The sequence below is a fragment of the Solea solea genome, chromosome 5, assembly GCF_958295425.1.
Source record: "Solea solea chromosome 5, fSolSol10.1, whole genome shotgun sequence".
Classification (NCBI taxonomy): Eukaryota; Metazoa; Chordata; class Actinopteri; order Pleuronectiformes; family Soleidae; genus Solea; species Solea solea.
The window spans coordinates 19427441-19451344 of record NC_081138.1 but is presented as its reverse complement, the minus strand read 5'-3'; the positions used below and the strand labels follow the sequence as shown (position 1 = coordinate 19451344).

At 38.2% G+C, this 23904-nt stretch overlaps 1 protein-coding gene across 4 annotated transcripts in view; it reads left to right on the top strand.

Annotated features, from left to right (window-relative positions):
- The window catches only part of LOC131459474 (multiple C2 and transmembrane domain-containing protein 2-like), a 36047-nt gene extending 15681 nt beyond the window's left edge, over positions 1 to 20366 (top strand). For 3 of the 4 annotated variants that reach the window (XM_058629348.1, XM_058629345.1, XM_058629346.1), the window contains 19 exons: positions 1577 to 1719; positions 2113 to 2189; positions 3051 to 3165; positions 3347 to 3379; positions 4642 to 4812; positions 5941 to 6071; positions 6438 to 6624; positions 7890 to 7983; positions 8096 to 8198; positions 8382 to 8484; positions 8781 to 8882; positions 8972 to 9046; positions 10309 to 10428; positions 13512 to 13625; positions 15030 to 15071; positions 16868 to 16977; positions 17192 to 17301; positions 18518 to 18615; positions 19338 to 20366. In XM_058629348.1, the coding sequence (XP_058485331.1) occupies positions 1577 to 1719; positions 2113 to 2189; positions 3051 to 3165; positions 3347 to 3379; positions 4642 to 4812; positions 5941 to 6071; positions 6438 to 6624; positions 7890 to 7983; positions 8096 to 8198; positions 8382 to 8484; positions 8781 to 8882; positions 8972 to 9046; positions 10309 to 10428; positions 13512 to 13625; positions 15030 to 15071; positions 16868 to 16977; positions 17192 to 17301; positions 18518 to 18615; positions 19338 to 19382 (1973 nt within the window). In that variant the 3' untranslated portion in view covers positions 19383 to 20366. The remainder of the gene's footprint in view (positions 1 to 1576; positions 1720 to 2112; positions 2190 to 3050; positions 3166 to 3346; positions 3380 to 4641; positions 4813 to 5940; positions 6072 to 6437; positions 6625 to 7889; positions 7984 to 8095; positions 8199 to 8381; positions 8485 to 8780; positions 8883 to 8971; positions 9047 to 10308; positions 10429 to 13511; positions 13626 to 15029; positions 15072 to 16867; positions 16978 to 17191; positions 17302 to 18517; positions 18616 to 19337) is intronic. The other variant, XM_058629347.1, reaches the window with a different exon arrangement.
- The last annotated feature ends 3538 nt before the right edge of the window (positions 20367 to 23904 follow it).

Sequence of the window (23904 nt, the reverse complement as noted above, 5' to 3'; positions counted from 1 at the left end):
GTATTACAACCTGTCTGTGCCACACCCAGCATTCAGTTTGCTAGACCTTTTCTCACTCCCTCACTTGGGTTTATATTTACACAACCAGGCTCCGGGAAAAAAGATAATGCCGGATGAAAAGGGAAGGGAAAAAAAAGACGTCAGGTGGCTTTGGTTTCACCACATTAGTTTTGAATCATATGGTCTTTTAAGAGCTGTGCATGAGCAATCACTTATGTTTCTGTTTGATGAGATTATTATATTCACTGCATGCACAGCACATACAGACATGGAAAACACTCCTTTGTTCTTTAATGGGTTTATAATGCGATGCTTACAATAGTATTACAACATCAAAACCTCATAGAAGCTGCCTTACTCTTATTGATTTTCTGCTGCCCCCAGCTGGTTACTTGGCAGAACAGTCACAGACTGTACCTTTTTTTTACTCTCATGGCCACAAACATAAAATGAAAGGGTATAACATTTAGATAAATAAATATAAAATGGCAAGGTTAGACTCTTAGTGGTACAATCATCTTTACCAGTTGAGCATCTTTTTTTTGCTGTTGTTTTGCAGTAGGGAGCTGAATTTTGATTTGCTGTCGTTTCAGGAAATTGTGGTTACTTTTGGTTGGGAGGTGAAAACCCACATCCTCCGTAGAGACATGAGGTGACACTGGTTTATGTACCAGTTAGAATGATAAATCTGTTTGGATTTTCAGAGATGATGATAATAATAATGATAATGATAATAATAATAATAATAATAATAATAATAACAATACTACATTTCATTTTTATAGTGCTTTTAACAAAAGCTCAAATTAAACATTGGCTGTTATATTCACTTCTATTAACATTCTCTCCCTGTGTCACTTCATTAATAGTAGTTGGTGATGTGTGGGGTAATTATTTTTAAAAAGTCCCCTTTATTTACCGGAGGAGATGAGGCTCACTGATTTTGTGAATCATATTAAATCACTTCTTAAAATCTATTTTTTCAGACTTCCCTTTATGTGATGTTATTCCCCACTTTTTACAGTTTTTGTTGCTGTTTACCTATTTATTTTAGTTTTATTTGCTCTTATATTCTTGTGCAGGATAGTGTTTGTTTTTGATTTTATTTATGTTGACATTTAGTGTTTTGAATTATTTCGTGTTGTTCCTGTCCCTGAGTATCCTGCATTTATGTTGTCTGTGAAGGCACTTTTTACTTTGATTGTTATTGTTTTTGTTATTATTCATGGAAGAAAAGGCCTAATCTTGTCAGTAGAATGTATCACCTCTTTGTGGCATTCTGGCTCTTGATTAAGCAAAGAGTGACACCTGAAAGCTTTATCCTAGATTTACTATCAGATCAATTCGTACAATTTTAAAATAATTAGCCCTTAATTTCAGACTAAATCTTTAGCTGTCATGTGATTTGTTTATGTTTAATCATATGTGGCAGAGTCCTGGTGTATCTTAGTATGTCCTTGTCAAGTGCCAGCCCTGTGATACATTGTGATTAATGTGATGAGTATCAGCCTAAAGTATCAGCAAATGACCTAACCTGAGTTGTAGTAATGTTTCTGTTGACTTGCATCATTCTCAGGTACCAGTGACCCTTACGTGAAGTTCAAACTCGATGGGAAAACATTCTACAAAAGCAAAACGATTTATAAGAACCTCAACCCCACATGGAACGAGACCTTCTCTCTACCTGTGAAGGATCTGAATCAGAAACTGTACATTAAGGTAATGTCCGTCACTCTTCATTAATTGAATGTATCATCCCCTTTAAGAAGTCATTATTTAACTTTTAAAAACCTGTTAAAAATCCATTTTAGATGGTCGGGTGTTGAGAGCCGTTTTGTATTTCGTGGTAGTTGAAATTTGGGTGTATTTTCTGCTGCATTTCATGAATCAACACATAAACTAGATATGTATTCATTAGTTCATTTAGTGAGAATTTTGTCACCACTGTACTTAACCTCAGGTCAGCAAATAATAAATATTGTAGCTCCCAGTCCTACGTGTCTGGATAGTATCACATGTCTAGATAGTTTCTGCTCTTCAGTCACAGTTGTGAAACAACGTGTCATGATAATGGTAAACTGTGTCACTCACTCTCTGTATCCACAATGGTAGGTGTACGACCATGACCTGACCACTGATGACTTCATGGGCTCGACCCATGTCACCCTGAGTGATCTGGAGTTAGACAAGTGAGTACCTCATGGTGGGTGAGTGTAGTAGCTTGAGCTGCACTGTAAATGTGTAGGTGTGAGCTCGTAAACTCATTCTGAAATATTTGATTAACCGTTACTGATCTAGTCATCTTTATTGTTATTGTTCTGTATGCAAAGTACTGTATATAACACAACGTCCTTTCTTACAGTACTTGTGTTGACATACCTATTAACTTTGAAACTCATCAGGCATTATAAGTGGTTGGATTAACTTTTTATATGCACACATTTTCACATTGCATTTTCCTGTAAATTATTGACATTTTACCTGAGCACCATAGATGGCTGTAAGTTTACAATGGGCCCAAGAAAAAAGCAAAGATTAGATCATTTATCATCTCCCAACCCCCCGGTTACACGGAAACCTCACCTTGTGTTGCAACCACTGTAATAAAATATTATCTGTTTACTTCTGATACATGAAAGGCTTTAATCAGCACTCTGTTTATATATAAAAAACACACTCATTTCCTCCTCCTTTTAAAGGTCAAGCTCATATCCTAACCACCTGAAATCAAATCACGTTCACCTTTGCATAGACTTACGTGCACGCAGAGTTGCCATATTTCTATATAAAGTGCAGATGTGTTGTAAATGAATTAAACATTAATCATGTGTTTCAAACTTGTGAAGCTTATTTCGCAGAAGTGACAGACTACCTTTGTGGTGTCAGCAAAAATGAACATCTACTGCAGGAACGTTTACTTTATTTGTAGAATTTATTAAATGACGTGTCTACATTCAAACCCCACATCATTAAAATAAAATGTCTCTCCTCTTTTTCATCAAGATCTCCTTAACTTAGATAGAAGCTGATTTTTAATTTTTTTGCCCCAGAGTTAACGAACTGTCGTTGTCGTTGGATGACCCGAACAGCCTGGAGGAAGACATGGGCCTCGTGCTGGTGGACATGAGTCTGTCGGTCAGAGACGGAGACAGTAAAAGAGGCCAAGTATGGCAAGCTCTCAAATATAACTTATCACAATTGAATGTTTTCAAACACGAGGCATGGTTGGTGCACTGTGTACTGTATATTGTCACATGTTTATGTTGTTTAACCAGTGTTTCTGTGTTTATCTCTACTAACCAAAGTGTTTCTGTTTTGCACCTAACATGCATGCTCCTGTTTGCAGAGGTGGCCGCAAATACGAAAACGAAGTAGTAGGGTAAGACACGAGGGAGGGAATACACTGGACTGAATTTTTCTACTTAATGTAAAACGTAAAAGAGAGAAATCATTAGATTAAAGCTCAGACAAGATGAGGTACATAAAAAACATCTATAAGGTGTTACATTGTTTTCATTTATTCATTCATTCATGCATCGTCTCACGCTTTAACCTTTACATTGTTTTATTTTACTTAATGCTAGTTGTGTATTTTTGCACAAAACGGCAATAAATTGTGATATTTGTTTTAAACTAAACAAACCAGTGTGGTTTTAATGGTAAAGTAAACCTGCACCAGTAAACACAACACCTGCAAACGTTTGCACCGTCTGCAGGTGTAACGGTCTATTTCTGAATAGTTCCACTTCCCATCTGTGGCATAAAAGTATTTAACCACATTTTTTCCACACTAACTAAATACACAAATGTGAAAAAACTGTACATACATACACAGAAAGGAGCACTTAATCTCTGGTTAAACTTAAAACTGGGTCAGCTCAGGTACAGCTTGGTGACAGTGACTTTTACTAAGATTTTATATCTACAGTACACAATACAGTACTTAAACAAAGTGTTTCAGAAATGACAGTCAAATAGTCAGATGTCAAATAGTCAAATATTTGATTAGTGAAAGTTGTGACTCGTCACTGATGGAGATGTTCTCCTCCAGCTGTTGAATGCATGCATACATGCTTGTTTGCTTATCACACTGTTGTCTGGACACACCGTGCATGAAGCCCTTAAGGTGAATGTGGTTCTTTCCCAGACGTGTGTTTGGAAGCCGCTTGAATGATTTAACAGCCGTCACTAATAATGTGAGCCGAGTGCATGACAGATGCTCACTCTACTCTGCCGAGATGATTTTGTTCTTGTACATGAGGCAGACAGGACAGCAGGGTCAACTTGTTAATTAGAAAGGGATAAATGTATCTCCCGGCAGCAGTGTGTCTAAACGAATTATCTGATAATAAGATCTTTTCTCTGCACAGTTCTTAGCTTTACCTGATCTCTCAGTCAAATGAAGAGTGGATTCATTTAATAGGAAGAAAGAGAAAATGCTGTCCCACGTAGTTTGTCTGTCTGAGTTACTATTAATTATTAAGCTGATATGAGACTTACAGTGTACTCTTTGAATGGAATTGGATAAAATATAAAGTGTACTATTTTAATTTTAATTTTATTTTCTATGTATTTCATTGTATTTTTCCCTCCCCTACTCTGCCATGCCGTGCCATGCATCTCCTCTCCTCTCTTGTCCAGTCGGGAACTTCCTCTCAGAGCTTCAGTTTGTCAGAAACACTAAAGAAGAGTCAGTTGTGGACGTCTGTTGTCTCGGTGACACTGGTTGAAGGTCAAGACCTGCTGCTGGACACTCTGGGAGGTCAGCTCTTTGTTCGCTTCAGACTGGGAGAGCTGAGATACAAAAGCAAGGTACTGGATGGAAAACTAATGCTGTTGACATCTTCCAAAGCCCCCCACTCCAATTGAATTGTCCTTGTTCATCACTAGCTCATCTTTCCCCTTTTTATCCCTGTCTTCCTCTCACACTCCTCTTCCTCTGCTCTGTCCTCTTCTTTACCACTTGAACCCCAGTGCTCCCCTTTATTCCCTTTGACTTTCTTTTTTTTGTCCCCTTTATATTCTTCACTGTTTTCTATAAATAAAGAAAATATAGACTGCAGTACCTATTTACAAGTGGATGTTAGAACTCACAGGTATTTTGCTGACAGATTACATAGGTTTACCTTTGTTTACCTTTCAGAATTGCAGTGGCATAATATAGATATATTATATCTACATATATATGTGTAGATATAATGTAGTTATGTTTGCTTTTACTTAAATGTCTCTGGTTTTGATGTTAAAATGTGTTATTAATTAAGTTAGTTATTTACAGTTTCATGTTTGTGCATACATCTGAAATTAAATCCAGTGACTTTGTTGCTATTCTGCACTGAGAAAAACAGAGAAAAACAACAAGACTCCAGACACAAGGAACATTAAAATGCTACTCTGTACAACATTTACCATTACAGTCGATTACAGTCTAGTTAATTTAGATGGTTCATTATTAGATGTAAGGCTTTATCAGAGTTTTATAACATCTGTGATATGATATGATATGTGATATTTAATTGAAACAGAATGAACTTGTATAGTTTGTAGAAAAAGTTAAGTCTATAGGAGGGGTTTCAAACTCAAATGGCGTGTTAAATTTGGACAGTAGGGGGCGTCAAGTGAAAGAAATCCCACTTTTTGAGTTAAATAAATTATATTTATATATAATTTTAAAATAACTGTGTTAATTTTGGTATGGAACAATAGATAGTTCACAATATGAATGTATTTCTGATGCAAAATTAATCTATTAATAAAAAACTAATTCTAACTTGATATTAAGTGGTGGACTGCTTGAAATTGAATGGGCGGGGGGCGCAGGTTTGAGACCTCTGGTCTATGCCATAATTTGGGAAATTACAGTAGCAGTGTTGTGTGACTTGAAAGACTTCAGTAATTGGATGACACACAGGTATGTTAAAACTTTTTTTTTTGATCCAGAATCACTGCAAAGTTGCTAATCCTCAGTGGAGAGAGAGGTTCACCTTTAATCTGTTCCTGGACAGTCAACAAATCCTGGAGGTGGAGCTCTGTTCCAAGGAAGGCCGGAAAACTGAGGAGTGTTTGGCAACGTGAGTATTTACTCACCTCTCTGCATGTGTGTGTTTATACATTAATCACGCTGTCACTTTATTTCAGGTCTATTTCAGGACGTTAACTGAGAATGTGTCTGACAGACAAATGTGTCCGACCAGTCTGAAATGTAATGATGTAACTCACTATGTCATGACATACTATTTATATGTTTTATGAGAATGACAGAACTTCCAGAATGTCTATCTGCTATTATTTGAAACAGTATATTGTTTGTATACACATGCATATATATATATATATATATATATATATATATATATATATATGTATATTCTATAAATACATAATATCTCATTGCTATGGGGTTTCTTTGGGGTTGTTCCTCACCATTGTGTGTCCAGGTTTGAAGTGGACCTGTCCAGAGTCACTTACAATCAGAGGCAGCTCTTCACACACTCTTTGGATCAGGGCAGAGGATGTTTGGTTTACCTTCTCACCCTGGAAACGTGCAGCGGGGTCTCCATCTCTGATCTCTGTGCTGCACCTCTCGATGAACCTCAGGAACAACAGAACCAACTGGAAAACTATGTTAGTATCTCTGCACTGTGTATTCAATTTTCGTTGGATTGATACCAGTCATTATTTAAAATTCCATTTTTAGTTTTTATTTTAAGTCCAAAGGTAACACAGGCGAATCCTGAAGCTCTGGGGAAAACATTTCCTTGGTCATGTTGAGTAAACAGACCAGTATAACTTTGTAAACAGGGACAAGAATCCACTTGTGGTTGTGTCGGTGTCTATAAAGTGAATATAATAGAGTACATTTTGAAAGCATGTCCCGTGTTTTTACGTTTAAGGACCAGCAGATGGCAGCATCTGTCTGGAAAAACTGCAGAGAGCCTGTCACAGGAATCTTTGCTGTAAAAGAATGCTGTCGAAGATTTTTTTGTTTGCTCGTTTTGTTTTTGATATAAGGTAGAGAAATTGTGCAGAGCTTTCAGAATGTCAGTAGTCTGTGAGAGTTAAGTGAAGATACAGCTGGGTGTCCTATTTCTAGCCGTTACAAGAGAAGGCATGACTGGAAGTGAGGTTTCCATAAGTGAGTGTACAAAATAAAATGTAAATGACTGTTTGAGATATTATACCATAACAGTACACCAGGTTGCCCTAAACAAAAGTGACATCTAAATTTAGAGATTTGTGTTGTCAACAGGGGGACAATGTGCTGTTTATTTAGCATTCTAGAAGAGGAAATACATTGCATATATAGATTTGACTATAACAATGTTATTTTCTAATTAGATGAACAGTCATTTGAACCAAACACCCTGTCTATTAGAGCTCACTCAAAATGACGACTTCCTTAATTTTTAATTGAATTATTATTTTGTATAGCTGAACAAACAAAACCAGAAAATACACTCATTTAAGAAGCTTTACAAATTTACAAAATTTGGTTAATAATCAATTCATTTTTGCAGCCTGAGTTTAGATCTCGTCATCTTCTAAAATGCAATATTTGGTGAACCTCACTTGCAGCAGACATTCAAAGACAACACAGCCATGTGAATCCAACAAAACATTTCTGTTAGATTTTAGCAGAAAGCCGGGGTCTATAAATCAGCTTTTGTTGCAGATATTAAACAAAAGGTGTGAATTTAAGCTTTTCTTCTACTATACTTGAGCTTTTTTTTCTTTGCTTTTTTTTTTAAAACTCTTGCACTGGTACAAAAAGAAAATATTGTGCATGTATCACATGATTGTGGATATTTTGCCACATATTCAGATTTCTTTTTAATTATTCCCCCTGTTTCCAAACCCTCATGCTCCTTTTTTTCTTCTTTCCTCCGCAGAGTTTGAAAAATTCCCTGAAAAAAATGGGTGATGTTGGTTTCCTTCAAGTCAAAGTTATCAAGGCTGTAGATCTGCTGGCTGCTGATTTAAATGGTAAATAATGTCATACATGTGGATTTACCTTCTCTCATCATGTTGTTGTTTCAGTTAAGTGATTATCAGGAGCCAAGTGTTTAAATGTTGTTGTCTTTGTTGTGTTTCTTAGGCAAGAGTGACCCTTTCTGTGTGCTGGAACTGGGGAATGACAGACTTCAGACCCACACCATCTACAAGAGCCTCTACCCAGAGTGGAACAAAGTCTTCACATTGTCAGTTTCCAATCGCACTTAATCATAAATACACATCTAATGCTTGCACACGTGAATCACATGTGTCTTCTAAATTGTATTTACTGTGTTGCTACAAACAAAAAAAGAAATGGGACCTAATTGTTTTGAACACGACGTGGCAGTTTGTGCAAATAACCTGATGTCCTTGTCTTTTGTCTGCAGCCCTGTCAAAGACATTCATGATGTTCTGGTGGTGACTATTTTTGATGAGGATGGAGACAAGGCGCCAGACTTCCTGGGGAAAGTGATCATTCCCCTGCTCTCGGTATGCACCACATCACCAACAGTTCATCATTCAGACAATAAGCAAATACATTTGCAGATTCTCATCATTATTCAGACCACAGGTGAAACGTCTTCAAGAAAAACTTCAAGTCCAGTCGCTATTGACTCGATGTGTTTTGGACAATAGGCTAATCTGTTTGCACTCATTGTATAAGTTCAAGTAAAGAAGGCGATGGCACTCTAGTGGGTGAAAGACTTGATGAAGATGAAATCTGCTATGACTAATAGTCAGGTTCATGGCTGGGTTCAGTACCTGATGCCCTTTCTGTCTTGCAGATCCGCACGGGACAGCAGATCGCCTACCCTCTGAAGAAAGAAGACTTAAGTGGGCTGTCGAAGGGGAGCATCACTCTGGAGCTGGAGGTTATTTATAACCCTGTAAGTATGAGTGTGGTCTGCAGTGATGCTCATTAGTATGTGGGCCTGATTCTCTTTTCTTCTCATTGCATCATTCTTTTTCTCATCAGGTCAGAGCAAGTTTAAGAACCTTCCAACCCAAAGAGAGAATGTTCATGGAGGATAATCCCAAATTTTCCAAAAAGGTTAGTCACAGTTATAATATTTGAATATTCAGTTCAGGGTTTAAAAATCTATTAAACTTTGTAACAAATGCTTCATATGTTAAGTTTTATTGTGTTAGAATTAACTGAAAGTCTTCAGCACAATTAAATATAAAATCAGACTTGCAGAAAATGAATTGGCAAATATTTATAGGAAAAATTCCAAAACTATTCTTAGCTTTGAAGTTGTGAACAAACAACACATCATCATCTTGTGTGATATTGAATCTTTTGCTTTTTCTTTTCTTTTTTTTTTACTGTATTTTTCTTTAAAGATTTGTCAATAAAGATAAGGGTTTCAGCCTTAAATCTGTAACATCAGAGGGAAGAATCTGTAAGAGATAACTCTCAGTTGGTTAAAGTGAAAATAGCTGTGCAATCCTTTAACAATCCTTTTCAAATGTGTCTTTTCCATCTTGTGTTGATTGTTTTATCAGTGCACACAAATACCTTTCCCCCTTGAATTTTTCTAAAAGCCAACAACTCCAGAGGCAAGGCCTTCCTTTACCCAAATTAGTTGAATTGAGCTTTAATTGACCCCAACTGTGACTGAGCTCTTGTCCACTGTTCTACATTCATCTGATGTACAGTGTGCATGACAGGCTGTGACACAGGGTGCCTGACTGTCTGTACACCACACAAAGACTAATTGTTGTGAGACAAAACATTGTTCCCTAACGCTAAAATTGGCTTACACTCGGAGGGCCTCGGATTGTAACGTGCAGGTTTTCCGTTTGTTTAAATGTCGAGTGACTTGCTTGAGAAAATCAGGTCAGATTACTGACATCTTTGCCATGTGACCATTGTGGCCAAAGCCAAAACATAGTACCTGTAGTTTCACTGTTTCATGTGCATGTGCAACATTTCAGTGGAATCATCATGTGCAATAATTGTGTGTCACTGCTCATTCAAAAGCTAATCAGGTGTGCATTGTAATATACATAAACATGTACAAAATAGGTTTCATTTTCTTTAAGTACTCTGTGATAATTTTTGCATCTGTGTATATTATATTGCTTATTTGAAATCCTAGTCTAGTACTCTCTAGTACTCTAGTAATTTCCCCAGTGTGGGATCAATTAAGTCTGATATAATCTAATCTAATCACTATCTGACCCCCCGGCTGTTTCCAGTTTGGCATGATCAGTGCGTAAACATCATTAAGTCTTTTATTATCCATATTTTTACATAACGGCTGTAATAATATGTATCTGTTTTGCATGTTTGTGATGTGTTTCTTTCAGGCTCTGGCTAGGAACGTGCTGCGTGTTCAGACATTATACAGGGCCATCATGTCGACTCTGCAGTACATCAAAAGCTGCTTCCAGTGGGAGAGCATTCAGCGGACTCTGCTAGCCTTCCTGGTGATGTGCATTAACTGCTTATCAACACACTATCTGCATTTCCCTCTCTTTTCCCTCCAAGGCTGTGGAAGACAACCACAGTCTGGCCAACCTTTGTTTGAACCCTCCCAGTGAGAATCTTAATCAATGCGGTGTTGGGCTCAGCAGAAACGCGGGGTTTGGCCAGGGCTCTGCGTTGAAGTGGACGCTTTCAGTTTTGCGTGTGTCGTTGATGCAGAGTTAAGCTTCAGCTGCAGAGCGGAGAGTCCCAGTGGAGTCGAGATGGTCTATTTTTGTTCTCCTTCCCTGACAACTCATTAACCCTCTGTCCAATCTGTGCTTGGTTTGATTTAGACCCCATTATGCAGACAGAAGTCCAATTAAAAGGCTCTTCAGATATAAGACTGATTCCCCATCAGCCCATTGTTCAGTGTAAGAGTAAAAACAGTAGCTGAGTTTGTGGCTTTAAAGTGCAATGTGAAGTAGATGCTGATCTTTTTGACAATATTTTCTCCCAAATCTAGCTTTATCCAAACAGCACACAGCAACATGTGCATTACACATGCAGGCAATCAAGGTCATTCAGAGTTCTTCTTGTTTTTACAGCTGACGTCCTACAGATGGCATTAAAGCTTTTTCACAGCGTCAGAAGACTTTCTTATTGGACTGGTGAGGTGACATTGTACACCAGCCAGTTTGTTTAATTTACTGTGAAAATGGAAGCTGCAGCACAGCTCTGTTGTCTGAACTCGAGTGAATATCTTTGTTTTAGCGTTTTTTTTTTTAAGCTTTAGTACAATCTTTCTCTTTAGGGAGTGTCTGGTCCAGGATAAGGGAAGTCAGTGTTCTGAAAACCAGAAATGGTTTTCCGTTTAAATAATTGAATCGCAGTTAATGTACAGGTTACCATGTAACACTACATTACAGTGACTAAAGATTATTTGATCATGGGATTCTAAATAATGCTCCTCTATCTCTCTGTGTCTTTGGTATTTAAATTACTTAGTTGTTATTTTTAGTGACAACTTGGCCAAAAAAACTAAATCATACAAGCATTTAACACATACATCCTCCTACTGCATCTCAGGGTTAGAAAAACACAACCATCTGTACTTCTGATTTCACACCAATGCTCCCAGCTTTCTTCTTAAGCCCCAGTGAGGAGCACTAGATGGCTGTTTACAGTCGTAAGACCACATAAAAGTAATGACTCAAAGCTTCTCTCTACAATACAGGATATAGTGACAAACCTTCCGTGTCCCACAGCTCTGTGCAAAATTAGGTGCGTCTAGTCCGGGCAGTTCTGTTCTACACTGCCTGTCATCAATTTATTTTGGAAATGGTGTATTTTTTACTTGCATATGAACATGCAACATTAGTACTTAAATACCAAAAAACAGATCACTCCCTCAATGCTCCATTGAAAAAGGAGGGTCACCAAACATTGGAAGAGGCTGAATTGTTAGCGTCTTTCTGCCTCATCCTCTCCTCCACATTATAAAACACGTATATAAGCCGCACTAAAGAAAATGGTTATGTTGTTTTGTTTGTCTTTTCTAGAAAGACATGTCCTCACGCCACTTCCAGTCACTGTGGGTACTTTCCCATCCAGTCGTTGGTGCCCAGTCAGTAATTGTAGAATATTTCAGTGCACTTGGATTACTTCTCTGCCATGCAAACCCTTCCACAATAATTTGTGTGGAAAACCTGCTGATTTCTTAAATGTGCCAGCCTCCGGGTTCAGTAGCTCTCCCAACATTTTATACTTTTTTATCTCCTCTGATCTGGATCGTATTTCTATATCCCCTTTTGCTGTTGAAGACTGTGATATGCCTCTTAAGTTGAAAGTTGCTGCAGTTATCACAGTCTTTATGGCCTGAGTATACATTTCCGCCAAAGCGTGACTTGGCTTTCCCCTTGTCCTTGCTCAGTCCTCACTAATAAAACATAACCCCTTCACTGAGGACTGGTTTCATCTCGTTTCTCGGACCCCGTTTTTTGGCTTCTGATAACACAGACAATAGCCTGCTTGGCTTTTTGCACATTAAAGTTGATGGTGGTGGAGGGAGGGAGGGAGGGAGGGAGGGGGAGGGATCTGCCATCTTTTATGTCAGTTGGTGCCTCAGAGGAGAGTGATGTCTTTACCAGATGTTCACTTCTATTTTTATTAGCATTTAAAAACCTGTAAACTGCCCCCCCACGCCTTTTGGCTGGCTGCCACTTTGGCTAGCGCTGCCTCTCTGACAGGATTATTTTATAGTTTCCATTTAGCCATGCAGTCCAGACATCACTAGCCATAATTCTTTATTCTGTTATCCTTTTCGCCAGAGCCGCATACACAGGTGGAATGTGCATCACAAGTCCCATTATTGATGTTGATGACATATTCACACACGGGGCCCCTGTGGCTGCTGTGAATTGTGTGGTCCACTGTAATGTACATAAGATGAAGTAGAGCAATTAGTCGTACGTGGTAAATATCAATGCAAATGCAAGGACTGGAGAGAGAGAGCAACTTATGGAATCAGTATTAGACTGAATCAGCCTTTAGCTTACCGGGATGGAGGAATTATTGATAAATAGCAGAAAGAAAGAAAGTCTTTATTAGGGACCAGGTGATGATTCATCAGTAGTCAACCCTGCCCAGCACCAACACTTTCTACGGAGGAATTACAGGGAAATGTCATTGAATATGACTCAAAGTTGTAGCGAGTGACGTTTAAATGCCAAATGAGTTCTCACAATACTGTTGAAGAAAGTTGCCGCAGTTATTGCAATCTGATGCATTTTACATCACGGCAGCTACAGAGTGCCACTAGATTGAGATGTGCCTATAAAAAGAAGTGGATTCTCATTGCTAAGAAAAAAAAAAGGACACTCAGCTGCACAGATGTATTTTATTCATGATCATGAGATTGAGACGACAGATGAATACAAAAAAACACTAAAGTTTGTCACTAAAGTCAATGAATAATCTTTTAATTTTTATAATTTAGAATATTTTTTTCCTGCAACTGGTAGTATGAGTATGGTAGTATGAATATGTCGTTATCCCCCCCACCTTGTGTCTGTCCTCACTGACCTCTGCCATCGTCTGCCCGTAGATTTTTCTGGTGACAGTGTGGTACTGGGAGTTTTACATGCTCCCCTTCTTCCTGGTCTTGCTCATCGTGAGGAACTACATCAGGATCAACTCCGGTCAAGTCAGCCAAGACCTGGTGAGTGAAGAGCAGCAGCATCATCATCATCATCATCATCATCATCATCCTCCTCAGCTTTGGCGTTCATCTTTTTCTCCTTCACCACACTGAACTCCTGACCCCTGTTCACACTCTCTTCTGTATTTAGTACAAAAACATCTACCTCAACCCCATTTTGCTCTCATGATTTAATAAAAAAAAAAGTTTGTTTCCATAGCAACCATCTTCACCTCTCTACATAACACATAATACAATAACACACAATGCATAAGCATAGAAAACTCACTGAATAGACTAATGCAACATGTAATTATACCTCAGCTAATTTTCTGTGTTTGTCCTTCATTCACACCGTCTCCTTTTTCACCGTCCATTTCTGCTTATTGTCCTGGTTCCTGTCTCAGCTGCTCTCTTTTTGTTTTGGCCGAATAACAAGAAGTTTGAAAAACTCTCATGTAAAAATGTCATAATTACCTATGTGTTTTTGTAGTGTTACTGTTTTTTTCCACTAAAGACGATGCTGGATCCTCTTAGCAGCTGTATTTACCTATGGTAGTTCAGCATGTAGGTTATAGCAAAGGATAGACATGGAGAACTGTTCAATCGACGATACTTGCACGTATTTAAAGGTGTTTAATTACCTCAGCAGCTGGACAGTTAATTGTTGGGACTATTAAATGTTAGAAATCCATGAACAATACCCAGTATTATGTCTTTAGTTGTTTCCCTGTTTAACTAGACCAACACTCCAAACACTGATGAATATGTGAAGTGTTCCAGTTGATATTTTAGCATATTTATCTTTTTTTTTTTTTAAATCATTTTAAATGAATGGCAGAGACAGTATGACAACAATTCAATCCATTTCCCTTTAAAGATGAAAGTTACTGAATATTAACATTAATATATTATATTACATAACATTACGTTATAGGCAAATTTGAACTCCCAACTTCTTCAAACCAGACTAAACAAAATTGTTACAAATCAAAAAGCCTCTCTTGGTAAGAAGCTAGCGAATATAAAATAGATTATTAGTTGTTTTTTGTTTGTTTAAAGAAACTTCATTTATTTTGTTGTTTCTTACACAGTGTTAACACTCTGGCCATTTTGGGACAGCACAAACAATTAGATCTTTAGAAAACACTATTTTCTTCTTGGAGCAGCACTAGCAGGTGTTCCTGTTGTTAATATTTGACTTATCTGAAGTTTGAGGTCTGTCACTTCAAGCTACGCCTTTCACAGACGTGTTAAAAGCTCAGTGAATATGTCCACAGTGACGTGGCCTTCATCTGCTTTGGTTTGCTGTAAAAAGAAAAAGGCCTGTCAATAAACAAATGTGGGTCACTGCTGAGTCACTAGCATTGATAAAATGTGACACATTATTAGTCATTCATGAAGAATCAAATCCTTTGTTTCCAGGACAACATGGATTTGGCGGACGAGGATGAAGATGATGAGAAGGTAGGTGTATTTCCACTTTGTTGACTCTTATGTTTCCTGTTGAGAAAGGTGTCTGCCTATGATCTGTGGTTCTTTTTTGTTAATCTCCTCATTCACTACCAAATCTGACGTGTTTTGATTCCTGCTAACAGCGAGTTGTATTTCTTTCTGAACTTGTGGTTACCAAAAGACATTTGGGCTTAATGAAGCCCTCACCGACCAGTTTCCACATGTCACGGCACATTCATATGCTAATAGAGGGGTGGGGAGGAAGGTTCTGCTGCTTTTTTGGAAAGTCCCCAAGCTTAACACGCCATATAATACCATCAATATGGAACTAATGACAGTACTTAGACATGGGGTTTTTTTTAGAGCTCATTTTAAAAGTTTGAGTTGAAAGTGTTAGAATGCTGGTGAGCAGTGAAATATTTCTCAGGAATGGCAGCAGTTTATTGTACATGTTATGAATGGCCTGGGTCATCCTGAAATAATGCAGTTCTAATGCTGGTTCCAGTGGGAACATGACCCTAAAATGGCTGAAGTGGTTCAGTGCAGTGATGGATATTCAACTGAGGTGACTCTAAATTATCTCGCATGTGGTTTTTCAGACTGATAGTGACTGTGCGTCTGCAGTATCCCAGGTTTGATCCCAAATGCAGCTCTTTTCCCAGGCTTGTCTCCAAAAGCCCTGATGGCTCTGAGCCAGAAATCCCCAAGCAGAGGCAAACCCATATCACAGAGATCACATAGTGACGAAGACCATGGCTTTGGCCAGTAAACACTCCCCCAGTAACCATCACTGGCACTCCAACGTCCCCGCAGACCACATCTCCTGTCTCTAGCCTATAACCCTCCACTGAGTTTGATGTGGACATGTGGCTCCGTCTGAAGTCTGGCTCTGGCCACAGCCATCTTCAGAGGAATCTGGTCTCCTCTGTTTACTTTAGAGCTGTCCCTCCCTCATGGGGTCTGGACGATCATTTTTTTTTTTTTCTTCATAATGTGAAGTCCAGTCCCCATTCTGAAGAGCCTCCACTTCAAAAGGACATGTTCAAACTCTGCCTTTACACTCACATTTAGCAGACGCTCTTATCCAGAGCAGCGATGAATGAGTCTGTCTCAGCGTTTTGGTTTCTTTCTCACAGACCTTGATGGGCATTATCATCAAGTGCTGCAGGGATCAAACCTGTGGCCTTGAGATCATCTCAACAATCAGTCACGAGCTCACTTAGTTTATGTATGAGCTAACAAATGATCACCACATTTAAATGACAAAAAAAAATGCTCAAATGAGGCACAAAGTAGAGATTTATAAATTGTTTTCACTTAGAATATGTCTGTTTTTGCTAATTTAAAAAAGGATATGTGTTTAATTAATGAAATAAATAATTTAATAAATAAATGTTCTTTATTCAGAAAAAAGGTTTAAATTGTAATTATATTTCATTTAATTTTCAATTGAGTTTATGTCATGCCTGTTCACATACTCTTCACTAACAAAACACTTACTTTATTAATGATAAAATTCAAAATAATCAAGATTTAGCTCTTACATCAGTTCTCAATACTGTGGCTGCACACATGTAAAAGAAATGCTTACTGTAGATCCAGCAGCAGCAGTAGTAATAATAATGATGATATACCAGTCATTACATTCTGAATAACACAAGTGAATAAATCTTTGTATGCTGTTTAAAAAAGTGATCCACTTAAACCCACGAGTATCTTGCCCCTCCACATTCACTCTATACTTAAAAATAGGAGAAATGAGTCATCGACAGTGTGAAGACTGCTTTTTGTTGTTTGCTGTGTTGCAGGAGTCGGAGAGAAAAGGGCTTATAGAGAAAATCCACATGGTGCAGGAAACCATCATCACTCTTCAAAACCTACTGGATGAAATTGCTTGTTTTGGGGAGAGGATTAAAAAGTAAGGACTCGTAACCCATCAGAATTGGAACACTTTATTTCAGCTTTAAGAGATCCTAAAAAATCTTTTCAATCCCAAAACTATACACATTGTAATTATGCAATATTTAACTGAACTATTGTCATTTTCCATTGTCCTGGCCAGTCCCGTCTGTATTTTAATGTACATTAGTTCAGAATTAAACTCTTGCCTGCTCCTGATTTTAATTTGACAGCACATTCAACTGGTCTGTGCCGTTCCTGTCGGGCCTGGCTCTCCTGGTCCTAGTCATTGCAGCAGTCATCACATACTTCATCCCTGTACGCTACATCGTTTTAATATGGGGTGAGTGTCGAGTGCAGGTTGACTTATTATCCTTTGTTGTTTGTTGTTTATGTTCCATTAGCTCATTTTTGTCCCCTCTCCTTCCAAATAAAATTAATCTGGAGCCGCAAAAACCTATTTGGCCCTTAAAATTAAGATGATATGTAAAACATGTACGTTTTTTATGCAGATATATAAGTGTAGAAAAAAAAAACTACTTTAAAATAAAACACAGAATTTCATTTTTCATTTACCCATTGAGATTAAGACCTTTCAAGGGTGACAGCAGCACACGTCATAATAAATAAAAACAGGGAGATAACACTTAGAAAACAAACATTGAAATATAAAAGTGCAAGTAAATAGACGAATAAAGTGCAGGAGTTATAGTTGCAGTAACAATTTAAGAACACAGGCACTGTTCAATGGATTCCCGTTGTCGGTCTTTTAAGATAGACCTGTTGTTTTATGAATTATGTAGACCAAGTATGTGGAAATTAATGAATTTAAAAGTTACCCACTTTGAAATAAATAAAGCAATATTTGAATTTTATGTAGTTCATGCTTGGAGAAAACCTGCCTGGCTTTCAGTAAATATGTGGATCCAAAGATGGACAGGACAAGTTTTGTCAAGTTTGGGTTGGTTGTCAATATCACACTTGACGTAGACATTGTGATGCACAAAATATTAAAACACTTTTATTTATTATCTCTAAATCAGAGGTGTTCTCTTAAAAAGAAGAAAATTAAAATTAAATAATTTTTTCAAAGCTACAAGGAGCCACTGCAGAAGGGCTAAAGAGCCACATGTGGCTCTAGAGCCACAGGTTGCAGATCCCTGACCCCTGCATTAGCTCATTGGAGCTTTACTCATTTCCTACACTTGCATTTATTTATTATTTACTGGATTTATAATACTTTTTTTTTTTTTTTTTTTACTTTTCTTTGGCAGTTGTAAGTTTTCCCAATCCCTATTTTACCATTGACCACTTACATTTATGAGTTGAGCCATCGCCTGCTTTTAAAATGACCAAATATTCTACGTTGAAAGACTAGTTTACACAACGTAACTTACTACCTGTAAAGTGAAAGTAAAACAAGGAGACGACATGTACAGGTGGTACTAGAGGAACCAGGAGCAGGAGCCTCCTCTGCAGGGATTTGTTTGTGTTGAAACAAAGAGTGCAGCCACAACAGACTAGTGTTAATGATACGTTGGTGTGAATTTCTGTTTTAGGCATCAATAAATTCACCAAGAAATTACGGAACCCATACAGCATCAACAACAATGAAGTGCTTGATTTCCTGTCGAGGGTGCCTTCAGATGTGCAGAAGGTAAGCCCCGCCGGATCAACCGGCCAGGAAGCCCAAAATCCCAGAGCCCGCTAGCTTTGCATTTTACTACAACAACTCCCAGGCATTCTCCGCTCTTATATGTATAATTAGCATCAACTGTATAATTACGTAGCCCCGTATAATTTCTGTTGTGTTTTGGTCATGATACATCCCTGGTGGAGGTCTGCTGCTTAGCAGCTTTGCAGCGCCGGCTGTTCCCATGCTGAGAGGGGAGACGCTGCTCCTCGTGTCTCCTGTTTGAACTCAGCATGAGCGGAGTGTCTCCTCCAACTCGCGTCAACCCAAAAAAAAAAAAAGTAAAATATTTGCTGAATTTAGCTGCTTTCAGGTGAAGAATTAGCATCACTACAGCATTTAAATACCACCAAATAAAACACAAAGTATCTCACTGACCTCTTTATTTTCCACTCTCCTTTCTTTCCCATCTCTTTTTATACGCTGTCCGTCTCACCCTCTGTCTCCGTCCTCCTCTGTCTAAGCTGTTTGACCCCTTTTTGTTTCGTCCCTCTTCTTCTGCGATGGCCTTAGGTCTCTGTGTTTGACTCTCTGTGGTCTCACCACTGGCCGCTGTTGTTGTCTTTAACGCAGTGTATTCGTTCTGCCCAGCACGCATTGTCCTACACCGGGTTTTTGTAGTAGCGGTTGTTCAGAAGCACCAGTATGTAACAGTGCTTCACTCCTGTTTCTTATTTTCCCTACAGGTTCAGTACAGTGAAATCAAAGGCAAGAAGAAGAAGATACAGTAAACGGGACGTGATGCTGCTGATGCTCTGTAGACAGTTTACAGTGGACGTGCCGGACGTCTGCACAGTGTCACTTTTTTGTTGGTTTCAGAGTGTGTGGTAGGTTTGAATCTTAATCTGCTGCGTGTCTGCTGATATATCACAGCCGATGATACCCAACCCGCTCACATCGACCAGCACCTGAAGCACCTTTCAAACAAAGACGTCCACACTGACGGACCCTGCAGAGATTACATAACCACATTTTTACTATTGTGTCTATTGAGCATTTCTGGACCAATGTGTAATATTACTTCCAAAGATTGTAGGTGTTTTATTGTGTTTTATTCTCTCAGATACTCAGTAGGAAGATGATGTTTTTTTATGTCATTTTCCCAGGTAGTGTCCTCCTAAAAAGAACTGAAATATCACTTTGTATTATTGTGAATGTATTATGTCTGGTATGTAACGTTTGTGAGTGTTGACATTGACACAGACTTAAAAGAGATTATTGTTTATTTTGTTTTGTTTTTTTAAATCTAAAAAAAAAAAAATAAGTTGCTGGGATAACGGTAATTTTTTATAAAGGATTATATATAAACAGAAGAGCCACCATGAGGCTTCTTTTAAAAATTCTTAGGAAAATAATTTTTAGGTCTTTGGTCTGTGTGGTTTTATATATTCTTAAATTTCAGGTCACAATCTCTTCTCCAACTTCATACTGTGTGTCCGAACAGCAACGTAACAAAAGTTGGTAGGAAATATTATGCATATATTTTCTGTTCACCTTGGAAAAATGATATTGATGATAAAGAGCTGCATGCCCACAGTACGGACGACTCATTTTCTTTCAATATGACAATTTGCATTTATTTTAAGTTGCACAAGATTTCCATTTATCCTACACAAGCGGCTCTGTACTTTGGACACACCTTTTATTTATCCGTAACAGTCACGGATGAAGACTTTGTCTTTCCTTTCTCACAAGAATAAATGGACACAATCTCACATTGCAGCATCTTTTTATCTGCTTTCATATGTTCTGTACTGCATCTCTCTGAATTCCCCTGCATGGCGTATCCGTCGCCTCCATCCTCCTGTGCTGCAGGATTGTGGGTGTTGAACAATATAGTTTTCTGAGCCCCCTCTCTTCATTAGGCTTTCATGAAGCGAGGCGAGGTTGCTCGAGACCTCGCTGGCACCCGGGCTCCCCGCTGTGTTGATAGTCCTTGGGCGTCGCCTCGAGCAGGAGGACCTCAGCGACCACCTCTCAGCTGCCGTGATGAGATGCCTGAAGCCAGCATCCTATCGAGAGCACCAGCCAGACAAGCCCCCCCGCCCCCCCACCCCGGTACCACTGCACACCACACAGTAGCAGCATTTTAAAAAACCAGCCACAAGCGTCAACAGCCACACCAATTTAGGGATTGGAGTTTGGAATAGTTAAGATGTTGGCGCTCGGACTAACACCCCGGGATTCGTGGCTTTTAAGTCCGAGCGTGTGCACGGGCTCTTAGTCAGACGTGAGAATTTAATAAAATTAAAGAAAGAACAACAAAAAGAAAAACTTTCCTCACAATAAGAATTAGCTGGATTTTGCAGCACATGCTTCACAGGATGATTGGACTGTGATTGACCTGATTAAGAAGCAAGAACAGTCGTGAAACTAAACTTCCCCGAAACATCCCACACAATACTACACCATATAAACTAATATGAACATTTGTCAGCTGTCTTGACGACAGAAGGTTGCGGAGAATATGTCAGACCGTGACCTGTGTATCTCCTCGTCGGGCTATAATGTTGACTTAGGTATTCAATATTAATAACCTGCTGCCAAGGACACTGGAAGGACGTCTCAATTTGACACTTCTAGGGTTCAGCATGAATATGTATAGGTGCTGCAACGCTTCAGAATTACCAAGTAAAATCATGGTTCCCACGTGGGAGCTAATGTGATGTGGCACATGCATTCTGATGAGCTGCAAATACAGCGGCTGATAGTTCTCTAAAGGCTTATTATAACTCAACATATTGAACCTGTGAACAGTCAGCTGTGTGTGTATGTGTGTGTGTGTGTGTGTGTGTGCGCATGTATAGAGAGGGAAACTGCACATAAAGCACTAAAGATATAGTAAATAACCATTATGATCTATGAAGTCTATATTAACTCATTAAAAACTACACTTAGCATGCTGTGTGTTTGCACGTGTGTGGTTTTTTTTTTTTTCACAACACAGGACATTGGCATTGAGCAAACCTCGGAGCAGCAGGAAGCTGTTTTCACACCAACAGACCAGTTGGCTGCTTTGTATTTCTGTGACAATTCACCTCCAGGCTCTCCCTGCTGTTTGAAACTGTATGGGCACTAAATTCTTTGTATTATTTTATTTTTTTTGTTATTTCTGTGGACAAAAGTTGGGTTAGAACATGTAGATAGAGCATGTGGAAGTACAGTGCTTCGCCCTGTAACGCAAAATGATCAGGTCAAAGCTAACCACAATGAATCCTCTCTGACCCCAGCTATGGACTTTTTATGCTCCTGCTGTCTGGCAGACGGTTCGGGAGCGTCAGCACCAGAACCAGGATGTTCAGAGAAAGTATCTACCCACAAGCCATCAGACTTTTGAACTGCTCACAGCCACACCTTCTCCCCCGCAACAAAAAACAATAAATAAATAAATGTACAAACACATTTTTAGCTGTGTGACTGTGGCATCAGCTGCTTAAAAGTTTATGCCAGTTTTATTGCTTTTTACTGCCAATATCTTATTTATATATCATTTATTTGACATAACTTCACCCACTATATTTCTATTGAGTCAACACCAAGCACCTAGAATTCCATTACTGGTATTAATCTTGCATTGTTATTTAGTACACGTCAATAACAGATTTTGATTTCTTGAGAGCTAATTCAAATCAAATCAGTGCTGTTTGTAAAATATCCCTGCTCTTCCTCTGTATCCAAACACTATAAGACGTGTATAATGATCATAACATACAGTAGTTCAGCTGGAAACTAGTTATTTACTAGTTATTTATTTATTTTTGGTCAGAACAAGGGCCTTTCTGCATGGAGTTTGCATGTTCTCCCAGTGTGTGCGTGGGTTTTCTGCGGGTTCTCTGGTTTCCTCCCACAGTCCATAAACATGCAGATTTTGGACACTCTAAACTGACCTTAGGTGTGAGAGTGAATGGTTGTTTGTCTATATGTGGCCCTGTGATGGACTGGTGACCTGTCCAGTGTGTACCCCGCCTTTTGTTTGTGTCAGCAGGGATTGGCACTAGTGACCCCCACGACCCTCATGTGGAGGATGAAGCGGCCGAAGAAGAATGGATAGATGATGCAGTGAGTAGCTTCTCATTTCTTAATTGTGTCAGTAGAAATAAATTCCAGTGGGCATGGAAATTATGTTTCTCAGTTACATTTGCATTAACATAACAAACAATTAAAGATATATTGTTGAAACTACTAAAACCATGTTAAGATCTGTTTAATGTATGAATTAAACCTGGAATGATAGCAAGTCAGAAATGAAAATGATCTTGACCAGAGATTACTTTGATTTTATGTACAGTATATATATATATATATATATATATATATATATATATATATACATATATATATATACATATATATGTATGTATATATATATATATGTATGTATATATATATATATGTATATATATATATACACATATATCTCAACAAAAAGTATGTGACTTTTTGATGGGGAAAAATGTATAGCACTAATCCATTTAAATCCAATAAATCAAAAATGTATCTTAACAGAAAAATAATGTAATAACAATCACAGAAATAACTCAAATCGTATATTTGAAGTTCATATTCCTGTTTTCTTCTTCTCAATCAACTAACTTTCCTGTGGTCTTCATCCCTGTTCTGGTCTTAATATATTTTATCAATTTTTCTTCAAACTGAGCTCCCTGTAGCCGTAAGCGGTGTGTCGTCTTTTCTATTATGTAGATTTCCTCTACAATCTGTGTCCATGGATCCTGTGTGGCGGAGTCCTCTTTCCCCCATTTCTTTGTAATTGCTTTTTTTTTTTTTTTTCCAGCTACTATTAATATTTTAGCCAAATATCTGTCCTTATTGAATATTATCTTCACTAAAGTTACACATATACAGTTTTGTACAGGACATAGGGATCTTATAAAGTTTTATTTTTTTAAATTTGATCTCATCTGCTATCATGGAGGAGATGAGGTTTATTCCTTGGACTGCAACCAAGTGACAATTGTTATATCCATGTAGAGTCTTTGGATGTGACATGTTAATTATTGTGTGTAGAGCCACAGTAGCTGTTTCCAGTCTTTATTTTATTCTGCCTAATAATATTTCCAAAAACAAAACTGCTGACTGTACCTTTAAAGGATTAGTATGTAGAGTTTTGTCAGCTGAAAACATGTCTCCTACAGTCCTGCAGTAACCGCAATGGTTTCATCTTTCTGTGAAGTCTTAAACATGACTCATCGCTTTCAGGCAACACTCATTAGCTGCACATGTTTTCTGTAATGA